Below are 27,589 nucleotides of genomic sequence, written 5' to 3' on the forward strand. Positions count from 1 at the left end.
CTTGTCCCTACCCTCAGATGGTCCTTAAGGCACCCCTTCAAACTCCAGGGACCCCCTAGGAACCCAGCTGCACAACCACTGCTCAGGACCACTTGGTCCCTTCATTCAAAGGCATCAAGGGTCCACCAGGACAGGTCCCCAGGGGCTGGAGTAATGAAGTCACAGATCAGACGGCTTTGCAGCCAGCTGGGGGCATGCGGGTGCAGAAGCACGCTGCTGACATGTCTGTGGGTGCATCCTCTCACCTGCCCTGTTCACTGTATTAGCAGTGTGCTCCGTAGACCAGGTTTTCATCCATGGAGCAGAAGTCAATGTCATCCTGGCCCCTTTGCCTTATCACAACTTACAAAGAGCCAAGTATGAAGGTTGAGTCTCGAGTATTCGATGGAGGAAATGGGGTTATTTCCTTGGTGCTGTCCCCCTGCTCCCTGTCCTCCAAGCCTCCCAGACACTCAGCAGCTCCCCTTGGTATTTATATTTCTCTGTCCCCTGAGCTGTCATACACAGCCCAGTAGCCAGGGCACTTTGCTCTCTTCCATGGAACTGGGCCTTTCTCACCTTGTCTGGCTCAGCTTTGTTGCACCTTCCAGGGGACCGACAATCTCTGTCCCAAAACTCATCTCCAAGGTGAAAGGGAGGGGACCTGAGCTCAACTTCCAGGTTCAAGGCTAAGACTATCCCGTTGACCTGCTGCCTCTCCCGTGCTATACCCTGCGTGCTCCTGGGTGGTGGCTGCAGCTCCCCAGCCATTGCAGAGCCACGTAGAACTGACTGTGAACAGGGAGAGGGGGGCGTGTCTCTCGTGATATCTACATCTCAGCCCAGGTGCCTGCTAACTTGCCTCTTGTGTCCTGTATCCTCGCTGTGCTCTTAATTGAACAGATTTTAACATCTTGGCTTGTGGCGGGGATTTTCCAAAGCGCTTCTGGTGAGCTGTCTACACAGCTGCTCGCTCCTTCTTCTTGCCCTCGCCCACCGGGGCCCCTGTCAGCCCCACCTGCCCAAGAGGCCAGGTGACCACCTACATTGGCCCTCCTTTGCTGGAAGTTGCGCCGGGCAGCCATGCCCCTGGCATGGGCCTGAATGACCACCACTGCCCTCCTCTTGGCCTGGACTTGCTGGCGCACCAGGTATCCCCTGCACAGGGCCTGCAGCTGGACCGTCCTCTGCCGCATGGCCTGGTACTGCCTCGCCAGCTGCTGGCTCCGGGCGATAGCCTGCAGGCGCTCAAAGCCCACGAGGATCTGCGGAGGCAAGAGGGAGGCGGGCTCAGGGGCGAGAAGAGGGAGGCGGGCTCAGGGGCGAGAAGAGGGAGGCGGGCTCAGCGGGGAGAAGAGGGAGGCGGGCTTCAGCGGGGAGAAGAGGGAGGCGGTGCTCCTCAGGAGATAGTGCAAGATAGATTTACAGTTAGTTTTGTTTTGGCAAAGGGCTGGTGCTAGAATGGTACACACCTATGAACACAAGAATAGTAAGTGAGTTATTGCTTGTAAAGTGCTTAGACCAGAGCCTGACGTGCAAATAAGTGTTAAATAAGCATGTGTAAAATAGCATAAATAATAAAGTGGCCTCCTTGGGGCCGTGGATGGAGAGAAGTGGTGTGTATTTCACGTGGGTGAAATGGGAGAGTGGATTCCTGAGGCCCTGCTGTCCACATCTGCCAGCCAAATTCAGCTGACTTGTCCACAGGTGAGCGTGCCTGTGAGGAGGCCTGTGGCCACGCAAATCCCTCAGGGCATCTTGAAAGTAAAAGTGCAGTAAGAAATGGATGAACGCCATGTCAGCGCCGCAAACATCCCCTGGGCCACAGCAGTCCCTGAGCTTCCTAAAGACCCGCCCAACGGGTTGGTTTAAGAGTTTGGAAGTCACAGTCCCCTCATCTAAACCCCAGCTCTGCAGTTCACTAGTCTCACGCTCTCGGGAAAACCACTCAGCTCCTCTATGTCTCAGTTCCTTGACGTACAGAGTTGGTTTAATATTAAATAAAATGATGTATGCGAAGCAATAGGCCCCAAGGAACTGCTCCACACAGGCCAGCTACTATCATGCCCTTGGTGGGCATGGAACGCAGGCGGGCTGGGCCAGTCTTGCTGATGTGACCATTTCACGTCACCACCAGTCACATCCATGACAAAAGCGGCCAAGTGACACGGGCACAGCCATAGTTACTCTAGTTCATTGCTTTGAGCAGATACTCATTAGCAAATGCCCGTGGTTAAGAGAAAAATTAGGAAAAAGTACTCGAAACAAATCAATCCATTTGCTCATTTTGTTGCCTGCAAGTTGGGAAAAGACAGGAGTTATTCAATTCCACAGCAGGACACCTAGTCTAGCTCTGAAGATATCCCATGTTCTGCAAAATATTTTGAAGCCTACAGACCATGGGGCCGGAGATTACGCTAAGAAGAGACTGTATGGGATGCTGAGGTCCGATCATTTTAAATTTGCATGCCACGTCTATGAGTGATTTGATCCTTCCTGCCTGAGGTCTCTCATTCAGAGAAACAAACTTTACACATCTGTCTCTTACTGGACAGTTACCCGCGGGCCCAGCCGCCCCAGTGAGTTCTCTCACCAGCTTGAAATTCCTCCTGTTGCAGTAGCCTCTCCACCAGGCCTGCACGGTCACGGCTGCCCGCCTCTGCCTCAGGAACTCCTTCCTAGAAGGGCAATACAAGCCACACACAGGTAACAACCCCAGATGGTTGAAAGCCTCTGGGGGAGAAACACTGGTTTGCTGCTTTGGAAGGCAAAAAGGATAGTAAAATGTTGGGGAAAATGAGTACGTACAATCCTTTCTCAAAAGGTGTTACAGACCAAAAGATGCACAGGCAAGTTAGGAACAAAAAATCTACTATCAGCAACCCAAATTTGTGGAAGATGACAGTCCAGTTTTTTGTTTTTTTTTTTAGATGGAGTTTCACTCTTGTTGCTCAGGCTGGACTGCAATGGCACGATCTCGGCTCACTGCAACCTCTGCCTCCCGGGTTCAAGCAATTCTCCTGCCTCAACCTCCCAAGTAACGGGGATTACAGGTGTCTGCCACCACGCCTGGCTAATTTTTGTATTTTTAGTAGAGACGGGGTTTCACCATGTTGACCAGGTTGGTCTCAAACTCCTGACCTTAAGTGATCCACCCACCTCGACCTCCCAAAGTGCTGGATTATAGGAGTGAGCCACTGTGTCCCGCCGACAGTCCAGTTTTTTTAAGGTATCAGAAAATTCTTCATTCTCTCTACCCCCAAAAAGCTACAAAGGGATAAAACTTACTTCCGCATTTTTATTGCAGACGCCCCTCCTCTGGCCACTAGCCCAGGGCTGGACACGGAGAAGAAAACCTGAAAACTGGGCTCTGGCAAGGCGGAGTCACTCCCAGGCAAGCTCAGTGCATACAGAGCTGCAGGCATGCCTCAGTTAATTATGATGTTACTTTGCTTGATTGCACTTTGCAGATACTGTGTTTTTAGAAATTGAAGGTCTGTGGTAGCCGTGTGTTGAGTTAGTCTATTGGTATCATATTTTCAATAGCATGTGGTCACTTCATGTCTGCATGGCGTTTTGGTAATTCTTGCAATATTTCATATTTTTCATTATTATTACATCTGCTATAATGATCTGTGATCTTTAATGTTACAATTGGAATTATTTGGGGGCACCAAAAACTGCACCCATATAAGATGGGAAATAAATGTGTGTGTTCTGACTGCTTCACCAACCAGTAGTGCCCCCATCTCTCTCTTTTCTCTGTTTCCCTGTTCCCTGAGACACAGCGATATTAAAATTAGGCCAGTTAATAACCCTATTGTGGCCTCTAAGTGTTCATGTGAAAGGAAGCATCTCATGTCTCTCACTTTAAATCAAAAGTGAGAAATGATTAAGCTTTGTGAGGAAGGCCCGTCCAAAGCTGAGACAGGCCAAAAGCTAGGTCTCTTGCACGAAACAGCCGTGTTGTGAATACAAAGGAAAAGTTCCTGAAGGAAACTGAAGGTGCTCCTCCAGTGAACACACGAATGATGAGAAAGTGAAACAGCCTTCTTGCTGATATGGAGACAGTTTTCATGCGCTGGATACAAGATTAAACCAACCACAACATTTCCTTAAGCCAAAGCCCAATCCAGAGCAAGATCCTAACTATCTTCAATTCTGTGAAGACTGAGAGAGGTGAGGAAGCTGCAGAAGAAAAGTATGAAGCTAGCAAAGTTTGGGTCATGAGGTTTAAGAAGCCACCTCCATAACATAAAAATCCAAGGTGAAGCAGCAAGTGCTGATGGAGAAGCTGCAGCAAATTATCCAAACAACAGATTTTTTTTTTTTTTTTTTTTTTTGAGATGGAGTCTCAATCTGTCGCCCAGGCTGGAGTGCAGTGGCACGATCTCGGCTCACTGCAACCTGTGCTTCCCGGGTTCAAGTAATTCTCCTGCCTCAGCCTCCCAAGTAGCTGGGACAACAGGCTCCCACTACCATGCCCGGCTAATTTTTTTGTATTTTTAGTAGAGACGGGGTTTCAGCATATTGGCCAGGCTGGTCTTGAACTCCCGACCTTGCAATCCACCGACCTTGGCTTCCCAAAGTGCTGGGATTATAGGAGTGACCCACCGCGCCTGTTTTGTCAATGTAGACAAAACAGCTTTATATTGGAAGAAGATGCCACTAGGACTTTTATAGGTAACAGAGAGGTACAGAGAGGTCAGTGCCTGACTTCAAATCTTCAAAGGACAGGCTGACTCTCCTATTAGCGGCTTATGAAGCTGGTCACTTTGCTAATTGCTGAAGCCAATGCTAATTGACCACTCTGAAAATCCTAGGGCCCTTAACGATCATGTTAAAGCTACTCTGCCTGTAATCTAGAAATGAAACAACAAAGCCTGGGTGACAGCACATCTATTTATAGCACGGTTTACTGAATATTTTAAGGCCACCATTGAGACCTACTGCTCAGAAAAAAAGATTTCTTTCAAAATATTACCACTCATTGACAATTCACCCGGCCACCCAAGAACTGTGATGAAGACGTACAAGGAGATTAATGTTTTTATGCCTGTGAACAAAGCATCCATTCTGTAGTCCATGGATCAAAGGGTAATTCAGACTGTCAAGTCTTATGTAAGAAATAAATGCCATAATGCTATAGCTGCCATAGATAGTAATTCTTCTAATAGATCTGGGTAAAGTCAATTGAAAATCTGGAAAGCTTTCACTATTCTAGATGCCACTAAGAACATTCATGATTCAGGAGAGGAGGTCAAACTATCAACATTAACAGGAATTTAGAAGTTGATTCCAATCCTCATGAATGACTTTGAGGGGTTAAGACTTCAGTGGAGGAAGAAACAGCATATTAGTGGGAATAGCAAGAGAATTAGAATTAGAAGTGGAGCCTAAAGATGTGGCTGATTTGCTACAATCTCATGACAAAACTTGAATGGATTAGGAGTTGCTTTTTTTTTTTTTTTTTTTTGAGCCAAGGTCTCACTCCGTCGCCTAGGCTGGAGTACAGTGGTGCAATCTCGGCTCACTGTAACCTTCACCTCCCAGGCTCAAGTAATCCTCCCACCTCAACCTCCTGAGTAGCTGGAACTACAGGCGCACATCACCATGCCTGGCTAATTTTTTGTATTTTTAGTAGAGATGAGGTTTCACCATGTTGCTCGGGCTGGTCTTGAACTCCTGGGCTCAAGTGATCCACCTGCCTCCGCCTCTCCCAGTGCTGGGATTACAGGCATGAATCATCTTGCCCAGCCAGGAGTTTCTTCTTACAGATGAGCAAAGAAAGTGGTGTTGTTGTTGTTTTCTTTTTTGGAGTCAGGGTCTCACTCTGTAATCTGGGCTGGAGTGCAGTGGTGCCATCAGAGCTCACCAAAACTTTGAACTCCTGGCCTCAAGGATCCTTCCACCTCAGCCTCCCAAAATAGCTGACTACAGGCATGCACCACCATGCCCAGATATTTTTGTAGTTTTCTTTTGTAGAGACGAGTTCTCACTACATTGACCAGGCTGGTTTTGAACTGCTGGCCTCAAGTGATCCTCCTGCCTTGGCCTCCCAAAATGCTGGGATTACAGGTATGAGCCACTGTGCCTGGCCAACACTTTCTGATGTCACTCTACATGTATGTAGAGAAAATATTTAAGAAAATTGTATTACACACGAGAGAAGGTAAATGGACATGAAAGGGGGTAAAGTTTCTATACTTCACTGGAAGTGGTAAAATGATGACACCAGTAGATACCGTCTCTCTGTCTGTATGTGTATAATGTGTATGATACCTAATGCAACTGCTTTAGAAAGCTATAAAAAAGACATATACTCTAACACATTGCAGATAAATCAAAATGAAATACTTAAAAATTTTTAAATAAGTCATAGAAAGGCAGGAAAAAGAAAACATACAAACGCAAAGGAGAGAGGAAAAAAATAGAAAACAAAAAATAAAATGGCAGACTTGAGCTCTAACATGAATAATCACCTTAAATGTAAAAGGCCTAAATACAGTAGGTCCTCAATGTTGTTGATACCTTCTTGGAAACAGACTTTGAGTGAGACGATATGTGATGGAACCAACTGTTTTCTCATCAACATTATAATGAAACCACATTGAAGGGAACAATGATATTCGAACACCTGCTGTATATTCTTGGGAAGTCATAGTTTCCAAGAATCTGTTGACGATGTTAAGGGAGAATTTAATGTATGCCAGTGACATACATTGGCAGAAATCGGCAGAATGGATCGAAAACCATGACCCAATTACATACTGTCTATGGGAAACTCACTTAACACATAGTTATATAGGTAGGCTGAAAGTAAAAGGATGAAAAATATAGATCATGTAAATAGTAATCAAAACAGGAGTGGCTATATTAATACCAGATAAAGTAGACTTCAGAGCAAAGGAGATAACCAGAGACAGAGAAGGATATCACATGATAATAAAAAGCACATCCACCAAGACATAGCAATCCTAATTGTGTATTCACCAAACAACAGAGCTACAAAATATGTGAAGCAAAAATGATAAAACTGAAATGGAAAACGCAAGTCCACAATCATAATTAGAGACTCTCCCAACAATTGATAAAACACAGACAGAAAATCAGCAATAATATAGACTTCAACACCACTATCAACTAACAAGATCTAATTGACATTTTTCAGAGCACACTACCGAATTAACAGCAAAATACATGTTCTTTCCAAGTGCCCTTAGAATCTGTACCAGGAGAGGACATATCTTGGGCCACAAAGGAAACTTCAACATACTTAATAGAACTTAATTCATACAGAGTGTGTCTCTTACCACAGTGAAATCAAACTAGAAGTCAAAGACAAAATGATAACAGGAAAATCCCTAAACACTGAAAACTAAACAACATACTTCTACATTTTCGCAGAGGAAATTTCAAGGAAAATTTAATTTTTTTCTGAATGAAAGTCAATGAAATTGAACTAAATGAAAGTATAACATGTGAACATTTGTGAAACACAGCTAAAGCAGTGCTAAGACAGAGATTTATATCACTCTACATTAGAAAAGAGGAAAAGCCTTGAATTAATAATCTAATCTCCTGCCTCAAGAATCTAGAGGAAGAAGGGTAAAATACACTCAAAGTTGGAAGGATGAAAATAATAAAAGAGCAGAAATTAAGGAAATTAAAAATAATTAGAGAAGAAGTAATGAAACTAAAGCCTGATTCTTTGAAAAGGACAAGAATTTTTTTTTTTTTTTTTTTTGAGACAAAATCTTACTCTTGTTGCCCAGGCTGAAGTGCAATGGCATGATCTCAGCTCACCACTACCTTCACCTCCCAGGTTTAAGCAATTCTCCTGCCTCAGCCTCCCGAGTAGCTGAGATTACAGGCACCTGCCACCACGCCCAGCTAATTTTTGTATTTTTAGTAGAGACGGGGTTTCGCCATGTTAGCCAGGCTATCTCAATCTCCTGAACTCAAGTGATCTGCCTGCCTTGGCCTCCAAAGTGCTGGGATTACAGGTGTGAGCCACCGTGCCCGGCCAGGACAAGAAAATTGACAAATCTTTAGCAAGACTGACAAAGAAAAAAGGGGGAAGACATAAATTGCAGATATCAGGAATGACACAGGGGATATCATTACAGAGTCTGCAGATATCAAGAGGATAATAACGGAACACTATGAACAAATTGACGTACACACATTTGACAACTTAGATAACATGGACTAGTTCCTCAGCAAGCACAAATTACCACAACTCGCTCAATATAAAATAATTTGAATCATTCCTATAACTATTAAATAAATTGAATTTATAATTAAAAACTCCCTATAAAAAAATTCCCAGGCCAAGATATTTTCACTGGAGATTTCTGCCAAACATTTAAAGAAAAATCACATCAATTCTACATAATTTCTTCCAGAAAACAGAAGAGGAAACACTTCCTAATTCATTTTATGAAGCTAGTGTTACTCTGATACCAAAACCAGACAAAAGAAAAAAAATCCTCAGACCTCATGAATATAGATGCAAAAATCCTTAATGAAACATTAACAAACAGCATTCAGCAACGTCAAAAAGAATTATACACTAGGACCGAGTGGAGTTTCCTCCAGGGATGCGAAGCTGGTTCAATATTTAAAAATCAGGAAATGTAACTCACCACATTAAAAGGCTAAATGAGAAAAATCACATATCATTATCAACTGACACAGAAAAAAAATTGACATTCAACACTTGTTCGTGATAAAAACACCCAGAAAACTAGGAATATGGGAAGCTTCCTTGACTTGAGAAAGGGTATCAACGAAAAACCTACAGCTAACATTATATATAAACACACACACACACACACACACACATATATATACATTTTTTTTTGAGACAGAGTCTTGCTCCGTCGCCCAGGCTGGAGTGCAGTGGTGCAATCTCGGCTCACCGCAAGCTCTGCTTGCTGGGTTCACGCCATTCTCCTGCCTCAGCCTCCCGAGTAGCTGGGACCACAGGTGCCCACCACCACGCCTGGCTAATTTTTTCTTTTTATTTAGTAGAGATGGGGTTTCACAGTGCTAGCCAGATGGTCTCAATCTCCTGACCTCGTGATCTGCCCGCCTCAGCCTTAACATTATATTTAATGGTTAAAGTCTGAGTGTTTTCCCCCTAAGATAAAGGACTAAGCAAATATATCTGTTCTCACCACCCGAATAATACTGGATGTTCTGGCCACTGCAATAGGCAAGAAAAGGAAATAAAAGACATATGGATTGGGAAAAAAAAAAAAAAGATAGAAAACTGCCCCTATTTGCAGATGACAAGATGATCTACATCGAAAATTCTAAGGAATTTATAAAAAGTGAGCTCAGCAAGGCTGCAGGATATGAAGTCAACACACAAAAATCCAACATATTTCTATTTGCTAGCAATGAATATGCCAATGTCAAAATTAAAAATACAGTACCATTTACAATTACTAAAAAAACATGTAAATCTAATAAAACATGTACAGGGTTTGTATGCTAAAAACTACAAAACATGGACACGTGAATCAAATAATATCTAAATAAATGGAGCTACATATCATGTTTATGGATTGGAAGATGGATTTAGTAGAGATATTGATTTTCAAATTGCTATACAAGCCTATTACTATCAACAATCCCAGCAAGGTTTTGTTTGTAGATATAGACAAGATTATTTTTATATGTACATGGAAATGCAAAGGAACTAGAATAACTAAAACACTTTTGAAGAAGAAAAGTGGGAAGAATTAGTCTACACAGCTTTAAGACTTATTATATAACTACGATAAACAAGATGCTGTGGCATTGTGGAGGGATAGAGTCATCGACCAATGGAATGGGATACAGAACCTAGAAATAGACCCACACCACTAGGTTTTGATAAAGATGTAAAAGCAATTCACTGACGGAAGCATAGACTTTTTTAAATGAATAATACTGGGGAGAAAACCATAGGAAAAAAATTTAAAAGAACCTTGACCTAAGTGTCAGGCTGTATACAAAAATTAATTCAAAATGGGCATGTATCATGGACCTACATGTAACATATTTAAAACTACAAAAACTTTTAGAAAAACAGAAAAGAAAATCTTGACAAAGAGTTCTTAGACTCAACACTAAAAGCATGATCCATGAAAGAGAACTTTGACAATTAGACTTTACCAAAATTAAAAACTTTTGCTCTGCAAAGCTCTCTTAAGAGGATAAACAGACAACCTACGGACTGGGAGAAAATATTCACAAACCACATAGCTGACAGAGGACTAGTATCTAGAATATATAAAGAACTCTCAAAACTCAACAAAGACTCCAATTAGAAAACAGGCAAGCAACATGCAGAGACAGGTCATCAAAGAGGGGACACATACATGACAAGCACACACAAAGGTGTTCCACATTGGGGAATGTTAAGGACAGCCACAATGAGAGATCATCGCAGACCTATCAGAAGGGCTAAAATAAACAATGACAACATCAAATACTGGTGAGGATGCAGGGACACTGAGTCAGCCAGGCACTGCTGGTGGGAATGTAAAACGGTACAGCCACTCTTGAAAACAGTTTGGCAGTTTCTTAAAAAACAAAACTTGTAACCACCGTATGACTCAGTAACTGCACTCCTGGGCATACATCCCAGAGAAACAGCAACTGATGTTCTCACAAAAATCTCATAAACGCTCATAACAGCTTTATTCATCAAAGCCAAAAACTGGAAACAGCCCAGATGTCCTTCTACAGGTAAATGGTTAAACAAACTGTGGGGTATCCATCCCATAGAACACTACCCAGCAATAAAAAGTAACAAAATATTGGCTGGGCGCAGTGGCTCACACCTGTAATCCCAGCACTTTGAGAGACTGAGGCGGGCGGAGCACTTGAGGCCAGGAGTTTGAGACCAGTCTGGGTAACATAGCGAAAACCCGTCTCTACAAAAAACACAATAATTAGCTGGGCATGGTGGCAGGTGCCTGTAGTCCCAGCTACTTTGGAGGCTGAGGCCGGAGGATAGCTTGAGCCCGGAAAGCAGAGGTTGCAGTGAGCCAAGATTGTGCTACTGTACTCCAACCTGGTTGACTGAGCGAGACTTTGTCTCAAATAAATAAATAAATAAATAAATAAATAAATAAATAAATAAATAAATAAATATTAATGCAAGCAATAACCTGGATGAATCTCCAGAGAAACACGCCAAGTGAAAAAAGCCCACCCCAGGCTGCATGTTGTATAATTCCATGTATATAACATTTGTGCAATGGCAACATTCTAGAAATGCAGAACAGGTTAGAGGTTGCCAGGGTTAAGCAGGGCTGGGGATGGGTGTGAGGGAGGGGGGCATGGTGGTAAGACGTTTTCACCGGGGGAAATGGGTGAAGAGTATATGGCGATATCTCATATTATTTCTTACGACTGCATGTAAATCTACAATAATCTCAAAACAAAAAGCTTCATTTAAAATGCTGGGAGTCAGGGGGGCCAGCCTGCCTGGCCTCCGACTATGTGGGCCTGTTTGGTCAGATGCGGCCTGTTGTCCTGAGATCAGCAGCACCAGAGGCTGGCCCTGAGCTGGCCTCCGGCTTCGCAGCAGCAGAGCTGCCTCTCTAGCTGTGGTCCCTAGCTCCCTGCTCCCTGCCCTGCTCTGTGCCCCCTCCTTCTCTGTTCCCGGGGCTGGCTGTCTTCTCCCACGTTCTCATGCCTGGGTTTCCAGCCCTTGCTATGGTGGCTCAGGAACCCAGGTGAGGGTGGGGCAAGGCAGCAGCGCTGCTGATCCGCTGATCCTGGATTACAACTCGGGCGGTACCCTCTTACTGAGCAGGGAACGCAGGCAAGCCAAGGGTTCTTTTCCCTCCAAAAGCAAATTACCTCACAACCCAAACCCATACACTGACATAATTGAAGTGGAACGTCAAACCCTGGTTGAGAGCAGGGCTGGCCCTTCATTCGGCTTCTGTCTCTTGCATATGGAGTGTTTTTTGTTTTTTCCAAACATTCCAGTAATGTATCAGAATTCTCTGGCCAACACAGGTTGCAGCGTCCCTGGTTGGAAGGCACTGGAAGATCTCGGTAACCCCAGGGAGGGCCCAGCAGGAACATGTGATCCTGGTTTGTGGGCTGCAGGTCTGTGTGGGGACACTGTGGGCAGGAGTGGGCTGGATGGGCCTTGGGGCAGGGCCGGCACCTGTATCTGTAGCCCCGCAGGACTCTCTGGATGCTGAGCGCCGCTCTGTCCAGCACCTGGCTTCTCTGTACCTCCAGCAGAGTGTCCTGATGATCCTGGAATGGGAGAGACACCGTCACCAGGCTGCTCACCCTCACCCCACAGCCCCTGCCTGGGGCCTGGGCTCCGTCTCCCGAAGGTAGCGTCTCTCAGGCTTCTCCCAGGAGGGCAGGCCAAAGAAGGAGGCCTTCAAAGTGACCTTAAGGTTGCTCAGAGACAGGAGCTGCAACTGTACCTCCCACCCCAATCCAAGAACTTCCCACATTAGCTCTTTCTTCTTGCTAATTCAATCTGGCATCCTTCATTTCTGCTCTGAAGAATTCAAGAGGGGGCACAAAATTTTCCTGAAGCTGTGTTTTATTTCCCAAAATTCATGTGACATTTGCATTCAACTGTGTAAAAGCCCCATGCTTGTTTCAATATAAAAATGTTTCCCTCAATAATAGTGGGAGATTTTATTTATTTTTTATATTTTTTTGAGACGGAGTCTCGCTCTGTCACCCAGGCTGGAGTGCAGTCGCCGGATCTCAGCTCACTGCAAGCTCCGCCTCCCGGGTTCACGCCATTCTCCTGCCTTAGCCTCCCGAGTAGCTGGGACTACAGGCGCCCACCACTGCGCCCGGCTAATTTTTTGTATTTTTTTAGTAGAGACGGGGTTTCACCGTGTTAGCCAGGATGGTCTCGATCTCCTGACCTCGTGATCCGCCCGTCTCGGCCTCCCAAAGTGCTGGGATTACAGGCTTGAGCCACCGCGCCCGGCCTAATAGTGGGAGATTTTAACACCCCACTGTTAATATTAGACAGATCATCAAGACAGAAAATTAACAAAGATATTTAGGACTTGAACTCAGCTCTGGATCAAGTGGACCTGATAGATATCTACAGAACTCTCCACCCCAAAACAACAGAGTATACATTCTTCTTGGTGCCACATGGCACTTACTCTAAAATTGATCACATAATCAGAAGTAAAACACCCTCAGCAAATGCAAAAGAACTGAAATCACAACAGTCTCTCAGACCACAGTGCAATCAAATTAGAACTCAGGATTAAGAAACTCACTCAAAACCACACAACTACATAGAAATTGAACAACCCGCTCCTGAATGACTCCTGGGTAAATAATGAAATCAAGGCAGAAATCAAGAAGTTCTTTGAAACCAATTAGAACAAAGAGACAACATACCAGAATTTCTGGGACACAGCTAAAGCAGTGTTAAGAGGGAAAGTTATAGCACTAAATGCCCACCTCGGAAAGCTGGAAAGATCTGAAATCGACACCCTGACATCACAACTAAAATAACTAGAGAACGAAGAGCAAACAAATTTCAAAACTAGCAGAAGACAAGAAAAAACCAAGATTAGAGCAGAACTGAAGGAGATAGAGATACGAAAAACTCTTCAAAAAATCAATGAGTCCAGGAGCTGGTTTTTTGAAAAAATTAATAAAATAGACCACTACCTAGACTAAAAAGGAAGAAAAGAGAGAAGAATCCAATAGACACAATAAAAAATGATAAAGGGGATATCACTACTGAGCCCATGGAAATACAAACCACCAGAGAATAGTATAAAAACCTCTATGCAAATAAACTAGAAAATCTAGAAGAAATGGATAAATTCCTAGACACATACACCCTCCCAAGACTGAACAAGGAAGAAGTTGAATCCCTGAATAGATCAGTAACAAGTTCTGAAATTAAGGCAATAATAAACAGCCTACCAACCAAAGAAAGACCAGGACCAGATGGATTTACAGCTGAATTCTATCAGAATTACAAAGAACAGCTGATACCTTTTTTTTTTTTTTTTTGAAACTATTCCAAACAATTGAAAAGGAGGGACTCCTCCCTGACTCATTCTATGAGGCCAGCATCATCCTGATACCAAAACCTGGCAGAGATACAACAAAAGAAGAAAACTTCAGGCCAATATTCCTGATGAACATCTATGCAAAAATTCTCAATAAAATACTGGCAAACTGAATCCAGCAGCACATCAAAAAGCTTATCCACCACAATCAAGTTGGTTTCATCCCCACGATGCAAGGCTGGTTCAACATACGCAAATCAATAAACATAATTCACCACATAAACAAATCTAAAGACAAAAACCACATGATTATCTCAATAGATGCAGAAAAGGCCTTCGATAAAATTCAACATCGCTTTATGTTAAAAAAAAAAAAAACTCTCAATAAACTAGGTATTGAAGGAACACACCTCAAAATAATAAGAGCCATTTATGACAAACCCACAGTGCCCTGAGATGGTCCCTCTGCTGGCCTTGCCTCCCCCACTAAATTGGAAGCCACTCGGTTTCTTCCTGCACATCTTAGCCTCTGAGCCCCAGCACAGCCTGACTATTGCACAGTCAAATGGACAGACAGACCCATTAGAGGGCTGGGGCCAGGAGGGCCCTCTGAGGACACATGCGGGCAGGTGGGCAGGCACTATGGGGGAAGAGGAAGGGGCAGCAGGGGTGGGTGGGGGCTCTGGCGAGCTGCCAAAGCGTCCTCCCAACTCTGCTCCCAGCTCTTCCTCTTCCCTCTCACTGTGCTGGCCCGCGGAGGCTTAGAAGGCTAGGGGACAGGGAGGTTCCCTCCTCAGTGGTTGTGACCCAAGTGGCACTTCTGGAGGGCCCCGAAGCTTCCTTTGTGTGACTTCAGCTCCCTGTGCATTTTGGGGGAGGCAGGTGGTGGCGGTGATGCTCGCACAAGCCTCCTAAGGACAAGCCACTTTGTGGGGAGTTGATACACAGCCCTCTTCCACTAAAGCAGTAGCCCTCCAGGCTCCGCAGAGGCTGGGCCGCCCCAGTGTGGGGAAGCCTGCATGGCAGGATGTGGTTCCCGGCATGATGGAGGCAGGTCTCAGGACACCGGCAGACCGCCCTGAGCTCCTGGGTGCTGCCCCGTGGCTGGAAGGCGCCTCCTCTGCACCCTCAGGCCTTGCCCTAGGTGCCCCTCTGAGAAGCCTCCTGGGCTTCCACAGGCTGGGCTGGCCCTCCCCAGTCCCCTCACCACTACCTCATTGTCCCCTAGCGTGACGTTCTACATCCAGGGGTGCCCTGAGGGTGGGGACCGCGCTTTGAGCTGCTGCCCAGTGCCATTGGCTCAGGGCACATGGACCATGGACCCCGGGCCTGGTGCAAGAGCCGACAAGCCCACGAGCTGCAGGAGGCCCAAGGCCGGCTGGTTCCTGGGGGTCTCACCTTCAGGAAAATTTTGGTCTTCCCCACTTTCCAGTCTTTGTCTGTCCGCAGCCACATGTCAGCGATGCCCAGGGTCATCTGGCGGAACTTGCCTCGCAGCTGCCAAGACCAAACGGGGGTGTAGGTGGGATAGAGGGCAGAGACCCCTCGGTTGCTCTCTGGGGGTGGAGTCTCCCTCCTCCTCCCACAGGCTCCCCCATCAGGGGCTGCCCGCGCCCCAGCCCAGGCACAGGCACAACGGGAACCTCGAGCAGGGGTTGGGGTGAGGAGGGAACTCGGGGCCTGGGGCCTCCATGTGTTGTGGGACGCTCGGCCCCAGCCAGGCCCAGCCTCAGGATGGCTGAGAGTTCCAGACCGGACAGGAAGAACCTCGGGCCCCAGTAGCTTTCTGGCCCCACCTCGGCTCTCCGACGCGGTAGGAGAGAACGTGTCTACTGTACAACTACAGACACGGTCCAGAAGGAACCGCTGCGGCCGCCAGCTCTCCCGGACCCCAGGGAAAGCCCCTCACCTCCGCGGCGCTGGGAGAGGGCCAGGGCAGGGCGGGAGGAGGCGAGAGGGAGGAAGGACAGGGCTCATGGCAAGGCTGGGGCCGGGGAGGGCAGCGGGAGGCCGAGGGGAAGGCCGGGGATGGACAGCGGTGGCCGTCCCCGAGGGGCGCTGACCTGCATCCGCACGGCGCTGGGCAGCAGCGCGCCGAACCTCTGCGAGAACTCCTCGAACGTGTAGCGGATGGGGAAGCCGGACTTGCGGATGCGCACGGTCTCCATCATGCCCGAGTATCGCAGCTGCCGCAGACACAGCTCCCGGTCGAACAGCTGTGGGCGGACGCGGGGCGCTGACCCGGTGCAACCCCCCTCCTTTGCAGGGACCCCCCCTTCCTGGCACCCCACCATCGGGCACGGGTCCACAGCCAGAGGTCAGTGTGTCCAGCCCCTCGCCCTGCCCACCCACACTGTCCTCCAGAGATGGAAAAACTACACAAATGCGACTTCAGTAAGGCTACCTTTTGAATAGAGTAGTGCAAGTAGTTGAAAAACCCATAGAGTTGTCAAGGAGATAAAAGTCGATAGCATTGGAAACTGTGGCACCCACAGAAACACGATACTCCATCACTCTCAACTACCCGAAGCGCTGTGAGTGTAAACGTCCTCTGCACATGGCCAGTTAAAATGCTCTTTTTTTTAAAGTTTTATTTGTTTATTTACTTTTTTGAGATGGAGTCTCGTTCTGTCGCCCAGGGTGGAGTGCAGTGGCACGATCTCGGCTCACTGCAACCTCTGCCTCCTGGGTGCAGGCGATTCTCCTGCCTCAGCCTCCCCAGTAGCTGGGATTACAGGCGTGTGGCACCACGCCGGGATAAGTTTTGTATTGTTAGTTAAAGACGGAGTTTCACCATGTTGGCCAGGCTGGTCACCAACTCCTGAGCTTAAATGGTCCACCCGCCTTGGCGTCCCAGAGTGTTAGGATTACAGGCCTGAGCCACCGCGCCTGGCCCAGTTAAAAATGTTTTTAAGCGCCCCTTGCCTACATAGGTCAGGGTGGAAACCTGCCCCGTAGGCACTTAGAGTTTCATGGTGCCTCCCCCACAATAGTTAAATGAAAAAATAAATCTACTCAGAGGCAGAAAATATCCTCATCAACTTAGTCTCTCCCTCTCAGGAGATGGAGGTCAGAGTGAGACCTGGGGTGGGGGCCGGGAGGGGTGTGCGGGGCAGTGGAGGGCCCTTGGCCCCAGGGAGCTGAGCCGTCTTTTGCTTGGAGGCGAGTGTGACCGGCAGAGAAATGGCATGATGTCCTTCCCTGGGGTGTCAGGCTTCAGCAGAGGTTCCAAGACTCTGCCATGGCTTGGATTCTAGAGAGCCCCCTCCACCTACAAGCCAGGAGTCTCTGGGGGACCCTGGGGAATGCCTCTGATCCCGCAAGCCCACCAGCGGGCACTGTTACCCTACCTGCAAGGCCACAGCGCCAACTGCTGGTGGGGTCCAGGCCACACTGCGCTTAGCCTCGGGTAAGTGTTCAGCTGCGCTTCACTGACAATTTCCTAAGTGCCTGGCGTTTCTCGCTGAATCAACAGCCCTACCTGGTGTGGGTGATTGGCTCCAATTTAAAGATGAGGTGCCTGAGGCAAAGGGTCAGGCTTCTAAGGGGCTGAACCTGGGTTTGAACCCTGAGCCTATCTGGGCTTCCCCTACATACCACACAGCAGGGCAGCTGCCACCAATGAGAGATGTCCCAGCCAGAGGCACTCTTAACCCCTGAGCTTCAGCCTCAGGCCTGCCTGCCTGTCCTGCAGCTCCCAGCTCCCAAGGTAGGCAGGGTGGGAATGAGCCAGGGGTCTCTGGGAGCCCAGCTACTTCTCCCAGCAGTTAAGGAACAAGACAGGTTATCTCACATCTGCCTATTGTGCCTTCAAGGAAGATGCAACCTAGATTTCATAAGGCAAGCCCCATTTAATTTTTTTAGAGACAGGGTCTTTCTTTGTCACCCAGGCTGAAGTGTAGTGGTGTGATCATAGCTCACTGCAGCCTCGACCTCCTGGGCTCAAGTGATCCTCCTCCCTCAGCCTCCTGAGTAACTGAGACTATAGGCACATACCACCATACCTAGCTAATTTTATACTTTTAAATTTTTTTTGCAGAGATAAGGTCTTGCTATGTTGCCCAGGCTGGCCTCAAGCAATCCTCCCGCCTCAACCTCACAAAGTGCTGGGATTACAAGCGTGAGCTACTGCACCCAGATCAAACTTAATTTCACATAGTTTTATTCTTTCCAAAAAAGCATTTAATTTCATGTAATATTTTTATTCCCTTATGGGGATAAAACCATTTTATATTGTTTCAGTTGATGTCTCCTAGTTTGGGGAATCCCTGCATATGCAGGCTCTGGGCGAGACTCCCCAGCCAGTGAAGCAGGGACTTCCTTATGGGCGGGGAGTAGGCTGTCACCCCCTCACCATCTCACGTCAGGTAAAGATGACTTTCTGCAGGGCTTGGCGAAAGGAGTGGTGTCAGCCTCTGAAGTCCTATTACTGATTGCTGCCTTTGTTGAGTGTGGTTTACACATGGGACATGTGCTGCAAACCTCATGTCCAACCCTCAGGGCCTTCCTGCAGGCAGGAGCAAGCCTGACTTTACAAAAGGGAAAACTGAGGCTCACAGCAGCAAAGAGCCAGGCCAAGAACACACAGAAGATGCATGGAGGTCTCAGCAACCAAAGCCCTGCAGGTCACTGACCTTCACATGACCTAGACTGGTCGCCTTACCCCAGTGTACTTATCTGTAAGGTAGGGGCAGTAACAGCTCTAACACTAGCCAGGCCCTGGCAGAGGGAGTGACCACAACCCTAGAGGCCATCAGCCTCCTCCTCCTCCCTCCTTTACTGTGCCCCAGCCTCCTGTCATTACCAGCGGCTTCTTATATTCATTAGGTTTGATGCAGCGGATGAAGTAAGGCTGGCAGTTGGTCAGAATTTTCATCAGCTGGTCCAGAGACTGTTTGAACTGGCCTGCTAAGGTGGAGGGCCGTTTATTTGAATCTGCAGACTGTGAATGGAAGCACAAAGCACAGGTGGGTCTCAGGAGCCATGTCCTGGTCCATTCCATTCCATCCATCCATCCACCACCATTCCAGTCCTTCCATCCACCATCCATCCACCATCCACCATCCATCCACCACCATGTCCATCCATCCACCACCATCCATTCCATCCACCTTCCATCCATCCATCCATTCCATCCATCCATCCATCCACCATCCACTCCATCCTATCCATCCACCACCATCCATCCATCCACCCTTCACCCCATCCTCCATCCATCCACTCCACTCCATCCACCCACCCATCCACCCATCCGTTCCTTACATCCACTTACCCCCTTCCCCATGTTCCATCCACCATCCATCCACCATCCACCATCCATCCATCCACCCACCACCACCACCATCCATCCATCCACCCACCCACCACCCATCCACCCACTCACCCATCCATCCACCCACCCACTACCCATCCACCCACTCACCCATCCATCCCCCCACCCATCCACCCATTCACCCATCCATTTACCTATCCACCCACACATCCATCCATCCATCCATCCATCCATCCATCCATCCGCCCATCCATTGCAGGTTTCCCAAGTGCCTGCTGCATGCTGGGGACCCACAGGTGATTAAAACAGTCTTTCCTGTACATATATGTCTGGCCCTGTAGCCATCAGGGGTGAGAGACCCAGGAGGGTGCCTGGGAGCCCACCTTGAAGAGATGGTTTCCTGCCTTTGCCTGGCGGATGGTCCCATGGCCCAGCCTGGTCTCTGCTGACTCCAGGTTGAATATCTCCCTCAGAAACTTGTTTTTGGAGGAGTAAACCACGGTGAGGATATCTGTGCTCAGCACATCTCGGTTTTTCTCCAGGAAGCCTATGGGGACACAGGACCCACCCAGCATCCCAGCTCAGCCATCACTGCCCACCCGTGGGGAAGAAAAGGGCAGTGGGGGGGAATACAGGATGCCTAGAGGAACCCCCTCCTGCACAGGCCCCACTAAGGCCATGCTCTCCACCCCTCTAGCCAGGCATGGCCCCCACCATCTACCCAGCACAAAGTAACTCCTCCCATCTAAACTCTGGACCCCCCAAATTCCCATTCCCACTCCAGCCCCCTCGTCTAAGCTGCCACCGTCCTCCTGTCTCTGGGCAGATCCTGCTAGGGCTAAGGCTCCTTCAGGCTGAAAATAGATGAAGCCTCCAATAATAGGAGAAAGGCAGTGTCATGGGCTAAATTGTGTCCCCTAAAATTCATATGTTGGTGTCCTAACACCCTATACATCAGAACATGACTGTGTGTGGACATAGGGCCTTTAAAGAGGGGATTAAAGTAAAATGAGGTCATTAGGATGGGCCCTAATCCGGTATGACTAGTGTCATTATAAGAAGGGAGATGAGGCTGGGCACGGTGGCTCACACTTGTAATCCCAGCACTTTAGGAGGCTGAGGCAGGTGGATCATGAGGTCAGGAGTTTGAGACCAGCCTGACCAACATGGTGAAACACTGTCTCTGCTAAAAATACAAAAATTAGCCAGGCATGGTGGTGCATGCCTATAATCTCAGCTACTCAGGAGCCTGGGGCAGGAGAATCACTTGAACCTGGGAGGCAGAGGTTGCAGTGAGCTGAGATCACACTATTGCACTCCAGCTTGGGTGACACAGTGAGACTCCATCTCAAAAAAAAAAAAAAAAAAGAAAGAAAAGAAGGGGAGATGAGGACACAGACACAAACAGGGAAGGAATGCCATATGAGGACACAGGGAGAAGATGGCCATCTGCATACAAAGGAGAGATGCCTCATAAGGGGATTAAACCTGCCAACACCTTGATCTTGGACTTCCAGCCTCTAGAACTCCGAGACAGTAATTGCTGTTGTTTAAGCCACTCAGTCTGTGGTGTTTGTTACTCTTGCCCTAGTGACTAATACAGGCATGGCTCCAGGGGTTGAGAAGATCCCACATCTCCCCTTCAGCCATCATTAAGAATGGCTTAGTCCTGCAGTAGGGACAGAACCACACTGACAAGATGAGCTGCTCCTCAAAGCCAGGCTCCATGAGGCCAGGGGCTGCACTGCTTGGTCTTTAAGGACCAACTCCCAAGGGCATGACCCTGACTTTCCTCTTTCACTTTGCTCCCCTTAAGTCAGCCCAGCTTTTAGTGGTATGCCCTGTGCACACCTGCACAGCCTGCTGTGGATCTGGAGAGGCAGAGTCAAGGGTGGGAGAGGGAAGGGAGCCTGTTTCCCACCTCTTCCTGCAGGTGTCTGTGAGGGGAGCGGCACCAGGGGGGCTGCACTGGGTGCTGGGCGGGCGGTAGACACTCAGTGACACCCTGCGCTCCTGAGGCTCAGGCAGAGTTCCCCACCAGGGGCAGGGAGCTCCCTGGATGTTTTCGGGGTGGGGAGGGTTGAGACACTCCTGGCTTCAGTATTCCAATAGGCAGAGTAAGTGAAGCCGAGGTTATTAGCACAACAGGGTATCCAAAATAAAACGAAGGCTTAGCTTTAATTAATATTTCTAGAATTCTGCAACCAGAAAATCTAGAATCGACCTTAATCTTAGCATTATGTAAGTTTCCTATCATTTCAAAAAATAAAACTCAGCCTTGAATTGCCCCATGGAGGATGGGCTCAGTATCTTCTTTGTGTCCCAGGACACTGAAGGTCCGATTGGCTCCAGCCTCTTCCTTTTCCAAGAGCCCAAAGCCAGGATCTGGCAGGAACTATGAAGGAGCCACGGCACCTTTCCCTTTCTCCCCTGGCCTCCCAATGCCTAGCCTGTTCTGAGTAAATGACCACCCTCTACTCAAAAGAATCATCCCTGGATTCCTGTCCCCAGTTTAAATAGACCAGAACACCTCTTCACTTCTCCACATGAGGTGCAGAGAGTGACCCTCTGGCTGCCCCTGACCACAGCAGCCCATGGTCACCTTCCTCGTTTTTCCTAGCACACCCATAGGGTGACCACCCCAGGCCTTCACTTCTTCAATCAAAACCATTACTGACCCTCTCTCAACATATCCCAAAAATTAAAATGGGTCAAAGACCTAATGTAAAAACTAACACTAAAAAAACTTAGAAGAAAACATAGGGATAAATCTTCATGACCTTATATTTGACCCTGGACTCTTAGATATGACACAAGCAAAGAAAGGAAAATAGATAAGTTGGATTTCTTCAAAATGAAAGCTTTTTGGGCCTCACAGGACACCATCAAGCAGATGAAAAGACAATCCACAGAATGAGAAAATAATTTACTAATCACATATTAGGTACTTGTATCCAGAATAATAAAGAACTTTTACAACTCAACAATAAAAAGACAACCCAATGAAAACACGGGCAAAGCGTTTAAGTAGACATCCCTCCAAAGAAGACGTGCAAATGGCCAACAAGCATATGAAAAGGTGATCGACATCCTTAGCCATCGGGGGATGCAGATGCAAATTACATTGATACTTCAAACCCACTAGGGTAGCTATAATGAAAAAGACAGACAATCACACGTGTAGGCGAGGATGCGGAGGAACTGGAGCCCTCATACAATGCTAGTGGGAATGGAAAATGGTACAGTCGCTTTGGAAAACAGTTTGGCGGTTCCTCGAACAGTTAAACATAGAGTTATTATATGACACAGCAATTCTGCTGCTAGGTAGATACCCAGGGGAAATGAAAACATATGCCCGCACAAACACTTGTACATGGGTGTTCGTAGCTGTGTTATTCATAATAGGCAAAAAGTGGAAAAAACCCAAATGTCCATCCACTGATGACGAGATAAACAAACATTCCAGATAATGGAATGTTTTCTGCATGAAAAGACATGGAGCACTGACACGTGCTACAACATAGATGAACATTGAAAACATGATGCTGGCCGGGCGCGGTGGCTCACGCCTGTAATCCCAGCACTTTGGGAGGCCGAGGTGGGCGGATCACGAGGTCAGGAGATCCAGACCATCCTGGCTAACACGGTGAAACCCCGTCTCTACTAAAAAAATACAAAAAATTAGCTGGACGTGGTGGCAGGCGCCTGTAGTCTCAGCTACTTGGGAGGCTGAGGCAGGAGAATGGCGGGAACCCGGGAGGCGGAGCTTGCAGTGAGCAGAGATCGCGCCACCGCACTCCAGCCTGGGTCACAGGGCCAGGCTCCGGTCAAAAAAAAAAAAAAAAACAGAAAACATGATGCTAAGTGAAAGAAACCAGCCACAAAAGACCACGTATTGTATGGCTCCATTTATGCAAAAAGTCAGAATAGGCAAATCCATAGAGACAGAAAATAGTTGTTGCCCAGGATGGGGGGGAAATCTGAGTGATTGCTCATGAGGGGTCTCTTTTAGGGGTGGCGAAAAAGTTCTAAAATGGTGGCAATCATTAGTATACTCTGGATGTACTACAGTCAAGTTGTACACTTAAAACAGGTAAATAACATGGTGTGTGAATTCTATCTCAATAGAGTTACTACCAAAAACAAAGCAAAACATGCCTGGTCCATTCCATTTTCTTTCTCCAGTAGAAGCCGTACTGCTTATCCCTCTGCCCCACTGCTAGAGCTGCAAAATAGCCCCATCCTCTGAGCCTGCTTTCCACGGCCTCCCTGGAACGCGGTCCAGATTTGGAGGGGGCATGAGAGGAGCTGCACCCACCTTCTGCTTGGTAGTACACCTCGCCGGCAAAATGGGCAATGCCAAATCTTGCATCGTGGATGTTCTTGGGCTGTAGGAAGGCCTTGTTGTTGCTGTGGACACTGTTCAGTTTTTGCAGCATGGTGAGATCTGTCCCCTGGAAGAACGCAGACACCCTATGGGCTGAGGTCCCAGAGTCCAGCCATGGGGAGGTCAGGCTCCAGGGCTTCCTCATGGAGGCAAAGCAATCTGGGCTCAGAATGATTGAGGGCCTCTGTATAGATGGGAAACTAATGCCCAGGGGTCAGTGATTCGTTGCAGGGAGTGAGGGCTGAGCGGGGAGCAGTGCTGGGTCTGCCACCCTCCACCACCAGCTCTTCTGCTCCACTCTCTGAACTATTGTCTGGGGACCCCAGCCGTCAGAGAAGTGGGCCTTGGAGAGGAGGGTCTGTCTGGTTCGGCTGGGGCTCTTTTGCTTATTACTGGCAGAGGTTTCAGTGACTCTCAGAACATGCGGCTCACCCGAGTAGAGTTTCCCGGCCTCCAAGAGGAGACCCAAAGCAGAGCCTCCACCAGAAGGTCGGCAGAACACACACCTGTGGGAAGCGGCTCTCTTCGTCCAGGAGGGAGATGACGCTCATGGGCTTGAGGGCCAGCAGGTCCAGGGTGGGCCGATTGTCGGTGTAGTGGATATAGTCCCAGGAGATGTTCTCCGAGCGGTACTCCTCCTGCTCCATGGCGAACACGTGCTGCACAAAGAACTGCTGCAGGTGCTCGTTGGCGAAGTTGATGCAGAGTTGCTCGAAGCTGTGAAGGCAAAGTCACTGCCCAGGGGTGGAGTGGGGCCAGCTGAGTCCCCGCTGCAACAGGCTGGAGCCATAGGATCACCAGCCATCTGCACACAGCCCCATACAGATATGCCCACAGATGCACATCTCGTGGACACACAGATGCACACTCATTCCTGCACACCCTCTCTCCTCTGACTGCCTCCATCACCGTCACTTTCTCCACCCCACGGCAAAAAGAGAAACGAGGAGGCTCAGCATATCATCAAGTCCTCGCCTTCAGCTTCTCACAGCTGCCTGCCGGGTCCTCTGCCAGGCCTGCCCACCTGACACTGAAACAATTCTTGTGGTCTGAGTGCACACTAGCAGCCCCACCCATGAGCCTTGCTATGGAGATGAGCTTCCGGAGACCCAGCATTGACTGCCGGGCCCCCCTGCATCAACCAGGCATACGCCCTACTGCCTCCGTTCCCAGATCCTCCAACCTGCACCTCCTCCTGCATTCCCTGCCTTGGGAAATGGCCCCTCCACCTACCACCCCCGGCTCAAGTCAGAAACCGAGGAGTTTCCGTCTCTGTCCCTCCTCTCCAGTTCCCGTCAGTTGCCAAAGTCTGGCCCATGCTATCTTCAACACCTGTCCCTCCCAGGGCCAGATGCCAGTGATCCGAATCACACTTGAGCTGGCATTGGGCTAAGTTCTGCCAGCCCTGCCTCTCCCACCTGACTGCAGTGAGCAGGCCCCTGCCCTGCACCCCCGGCTGGCCCTGGGAGGGCTGAGTTCCCAGCGTGCTTGCATGTGGAATGGCTTGTGTCTTGACAATCCTGGCTGTCCAAGGGGGGCCTTCTAAATCACTCCCAGATCAGACCTCACTTGGAGACAGGCCTTGGGCAGGGGCCTGCAAGGTCAGGCTAGCCCCCCGGCTCCTCACACAGGGCGCAGAGGCCTCTGCTTCCTGGAGCCAGTGACCTGGTCTCTGTCCCATCAAGCCCTTTCAATGAGCTGGCTCAGGTAAGCTAAATTGCAAAGCCAGTGTTGCCAGCCTGCTTATCCCAGTCTTCATGGGACTCCTCTTGCTGGTGATAGTACCGCTGAGCATCACCTGGCCTGGCCTGGCCTGGCTCTGTCGCCTGGTCCCCTCACCACCTTTGTCTATCCGACCCCCAGCCTTCATCACAGTCGCACCTGGCAGCTATCTTCTGACCTGCCTCCTGGTTACAGCTCTCCAGCTTCCAGTCTGGGGTGCCAGGACACTGGGACACCAGGTCAGAGGAGTCCTGCCTTGCCTTCCCCCACAAACTAAAAAGTCAGGGATGGTCCACAAATGCATCTAGCTTCCCCCACTACCTAAGATGATAAGCCAGCCAGATGCAGATGAATCCACGTTACTGATTTCTGTTTCAACCCTGACCTCATGTGGTAATCCACTCCGGCTCATGAGGAGAGCAGGTGGTCCAAGAGGGGTGACACATGCCGGGCGTCAGCCTGGCTCTCAGGGACAGCTTTTAGTTGCACGCCTCCTAGATGGTAGGGCACAGTGCCTGCCCCATGCATATCTTGAGACCTGCTGGGCCTGCCAGGCCTGGGTGCAGGGTGATGGCCTCCCTCCAACCTGCCCTCTTCAAGAGGAACTGGCAGCCAGCGCAGGTTTCTCAGCTTCCTGTAATCCCAGCACTTTGGGAGGCTGGAGATGGCAGATCACGGCAAGTCAGGGAGATCGACCATCCTGGCTAGCACGCAGTCCCCCTCGCCTCTACTAAAAAACAAGCAAAGCACCAGCCGAAGGAAGTGCCTGTAGTTCCAGCTACTGGAGTGAGAGGCAGGAGAATGGTGTGAACCCGGGAGGCGGAGCTTGCAGTGAGCTGAGATCCGGCCACTGCATTCCAGCCCGGGCAACAGAGCGAGACTCCGTCTCAAAAAAGAAAAAAAAAAAAAAAAAAGAGGAACTGGCTTATCTTCTGTTTTCTGGAAGCAGTGGGGCTGGGATCTGAGATCTTCATACCTATTGTTCTCGAAATTTTCAAAGCCAAATATGTCCAGGAGGCCGATGGCCCTCCGCACATTTTTGGGGTCCTGGGCTGGTGGCGTGAAAATGGCGGCATTGATCTTCTTGACAATCCACAGGAAGAGGTGCCCATAGATGCCCTGGAGAGACACAGGGGTGGGAGAATCCTGGGCTTGCAGGCTCAGGAGGAGGTCAACTCCAAGTTCACCTGGAGAGGCCAAATGTCTTGGACCTACTGCAGATGTTATCCCTCCTTCAAAGGCAGGAAACCCGGGCCCAAGAGGCTGAGGAGTCCGTGGTCACCAGGCAGGTGACTGGCAGAGTGGGGACCTGCCCAGGGCCCTCTGCTGCGTCCTGCCCTCCACCGGCACAGCAAGGAGCAGAGCCATGGTCAACAGATGGCCATGTGAGCCCTGCTGTCGCAGCTCTGTACCTTGACAAAGGCGTCCCTCCGGTCAGCAGCCTGGACGATGTTCAGGGGCCTGGTGACGAACTCCCCTCGGATGAGGATGGTGTGCTTGGTCAGACAGTCCCGGAGCTCCTGGTGCTGCACCTGGGGAGGCAGGTGGGGGCTGTGTCACACCCGTGGAGCAGTCCCTGGCCCAGCACTCTGACCCGCTTCTGCCAAGTCTTGTTCCCTCTCATGATCAAGCACCTATGCCCACCTAAGGGTGGGCGGAGCCCGAGGCCAGGGCCAGGGCCCTGGGAGCTGTTAGGGAAGGATTCTCCAGCTTGGTGGGCCAAGCCCTTAGTGGGTCTCCCGGGGGCTGAGAAAGGGGCTGGCTCCCCCAGGCTGGCCTTGGAAAACCAGGGTGAGGGAGGGCTCTGAGGCCAGACCTCAGGCATGTCCCTGCTGAAATCAGTCCCGCCTGAAGGCTGAGAGTCTAAAGGAGCAAGTGAGTGTGCTGGGCCAGCCCTCCACTGGAGCTGACAAAACCCAGAGTATCTGAGTGCCCTCGAACCAAAAGAAGAATGTTAATAGCGAAATGTACCTAATGTGATTGCTTTATGTATTTATTTCTTGCTCCTGATTCTATTCATTTTCCACCAGAACTGTCAGTGGGGGTGACATGGGGTGCTGCCATGTCGCCATTGCAGAGGTAGCCCCTCACTCAGGGCCTGCTGCCCTTCCTCTAGGCCGAGGCTGCATTTGGCCTGGGAAACAACCAGAGGCTAAAGGGATGGACCCCGGACTCACATTCCAGTCTCCCAGAATA

General features: G+C 48.9%; 1 protein-coding gene across 4 annotated transcripts in view; it reads right to left on the bottom strand.

Moving 5' to 3' along the window:
- MYO7B (myosin VIIB) overlaps positions 1-27,589 on the bottom strand; it is a 101,626-nt gene that overhangs the window by 29,074 nt on the left and 44,963 nt on the right. For all 4 annotated transcript variants that reach the window (XR_004176442.1, XM_031651157.1, XM_031651158.1 and 1 more), the window contains 11 exons: positions 26,806-26,925; positions 26,370-26,512; positions 24,178-24,388; positions 23,603-23,738; positions 19,668-19,831; positions 18,817-18,954; positions 16,076-16,228; positions 15,411-15,509; positions 12,161-12,255; positions 2,573-2,657; positions 1,026-1,244 (listed from right to left, as the gene is read on the bottom strand). Coding sequence is in view for 3 of the 4 variants with exons in the window: in XM_031651157.1 (XP_031507017.1) it covers positions 1,026-1,244; positions 2,573-2,657; positions 12,161-12,255; positions 15,411-15,509; positions 16,076-16,228; positions 18,817-18,954; positions 19,668-19,831; positions 23,603-23,738; positions 24,178-24,388; positions 26,370-26,512; positions 26,806-26,925 (1,563 nt within the window). In the remaining variant the exon portion in view is untranslated. The remainder of the gene's footprint in view (positions 1-1,025; positions 1,245-2,572; positions 2,658-12,160; positions 12,256-15,410; positions 15,510-16,075; positions 16,229-18,816; positions 18,955-19,667; positions 19,832-23,602; positions 23,739-24,177; positions 24,389-26,369; positions 26,513-26,805; positions 26,926-27,589) is intronic.

The sequence above is a fragment of the Papio anubis genome, chromosome 10 (genome assembly GCF_008728515.1).
Source record: "Papio anubis isolate 15944 chromosome 10, Panubis1.0, whole genome shotgun sequence".
In the NCBI taxonomy this organism is placed as follows: Eukaryota; Metazoa; Chordata; class Mammalia; order Primates; family Cercopithecidae; genus Papio; species Papio anubis.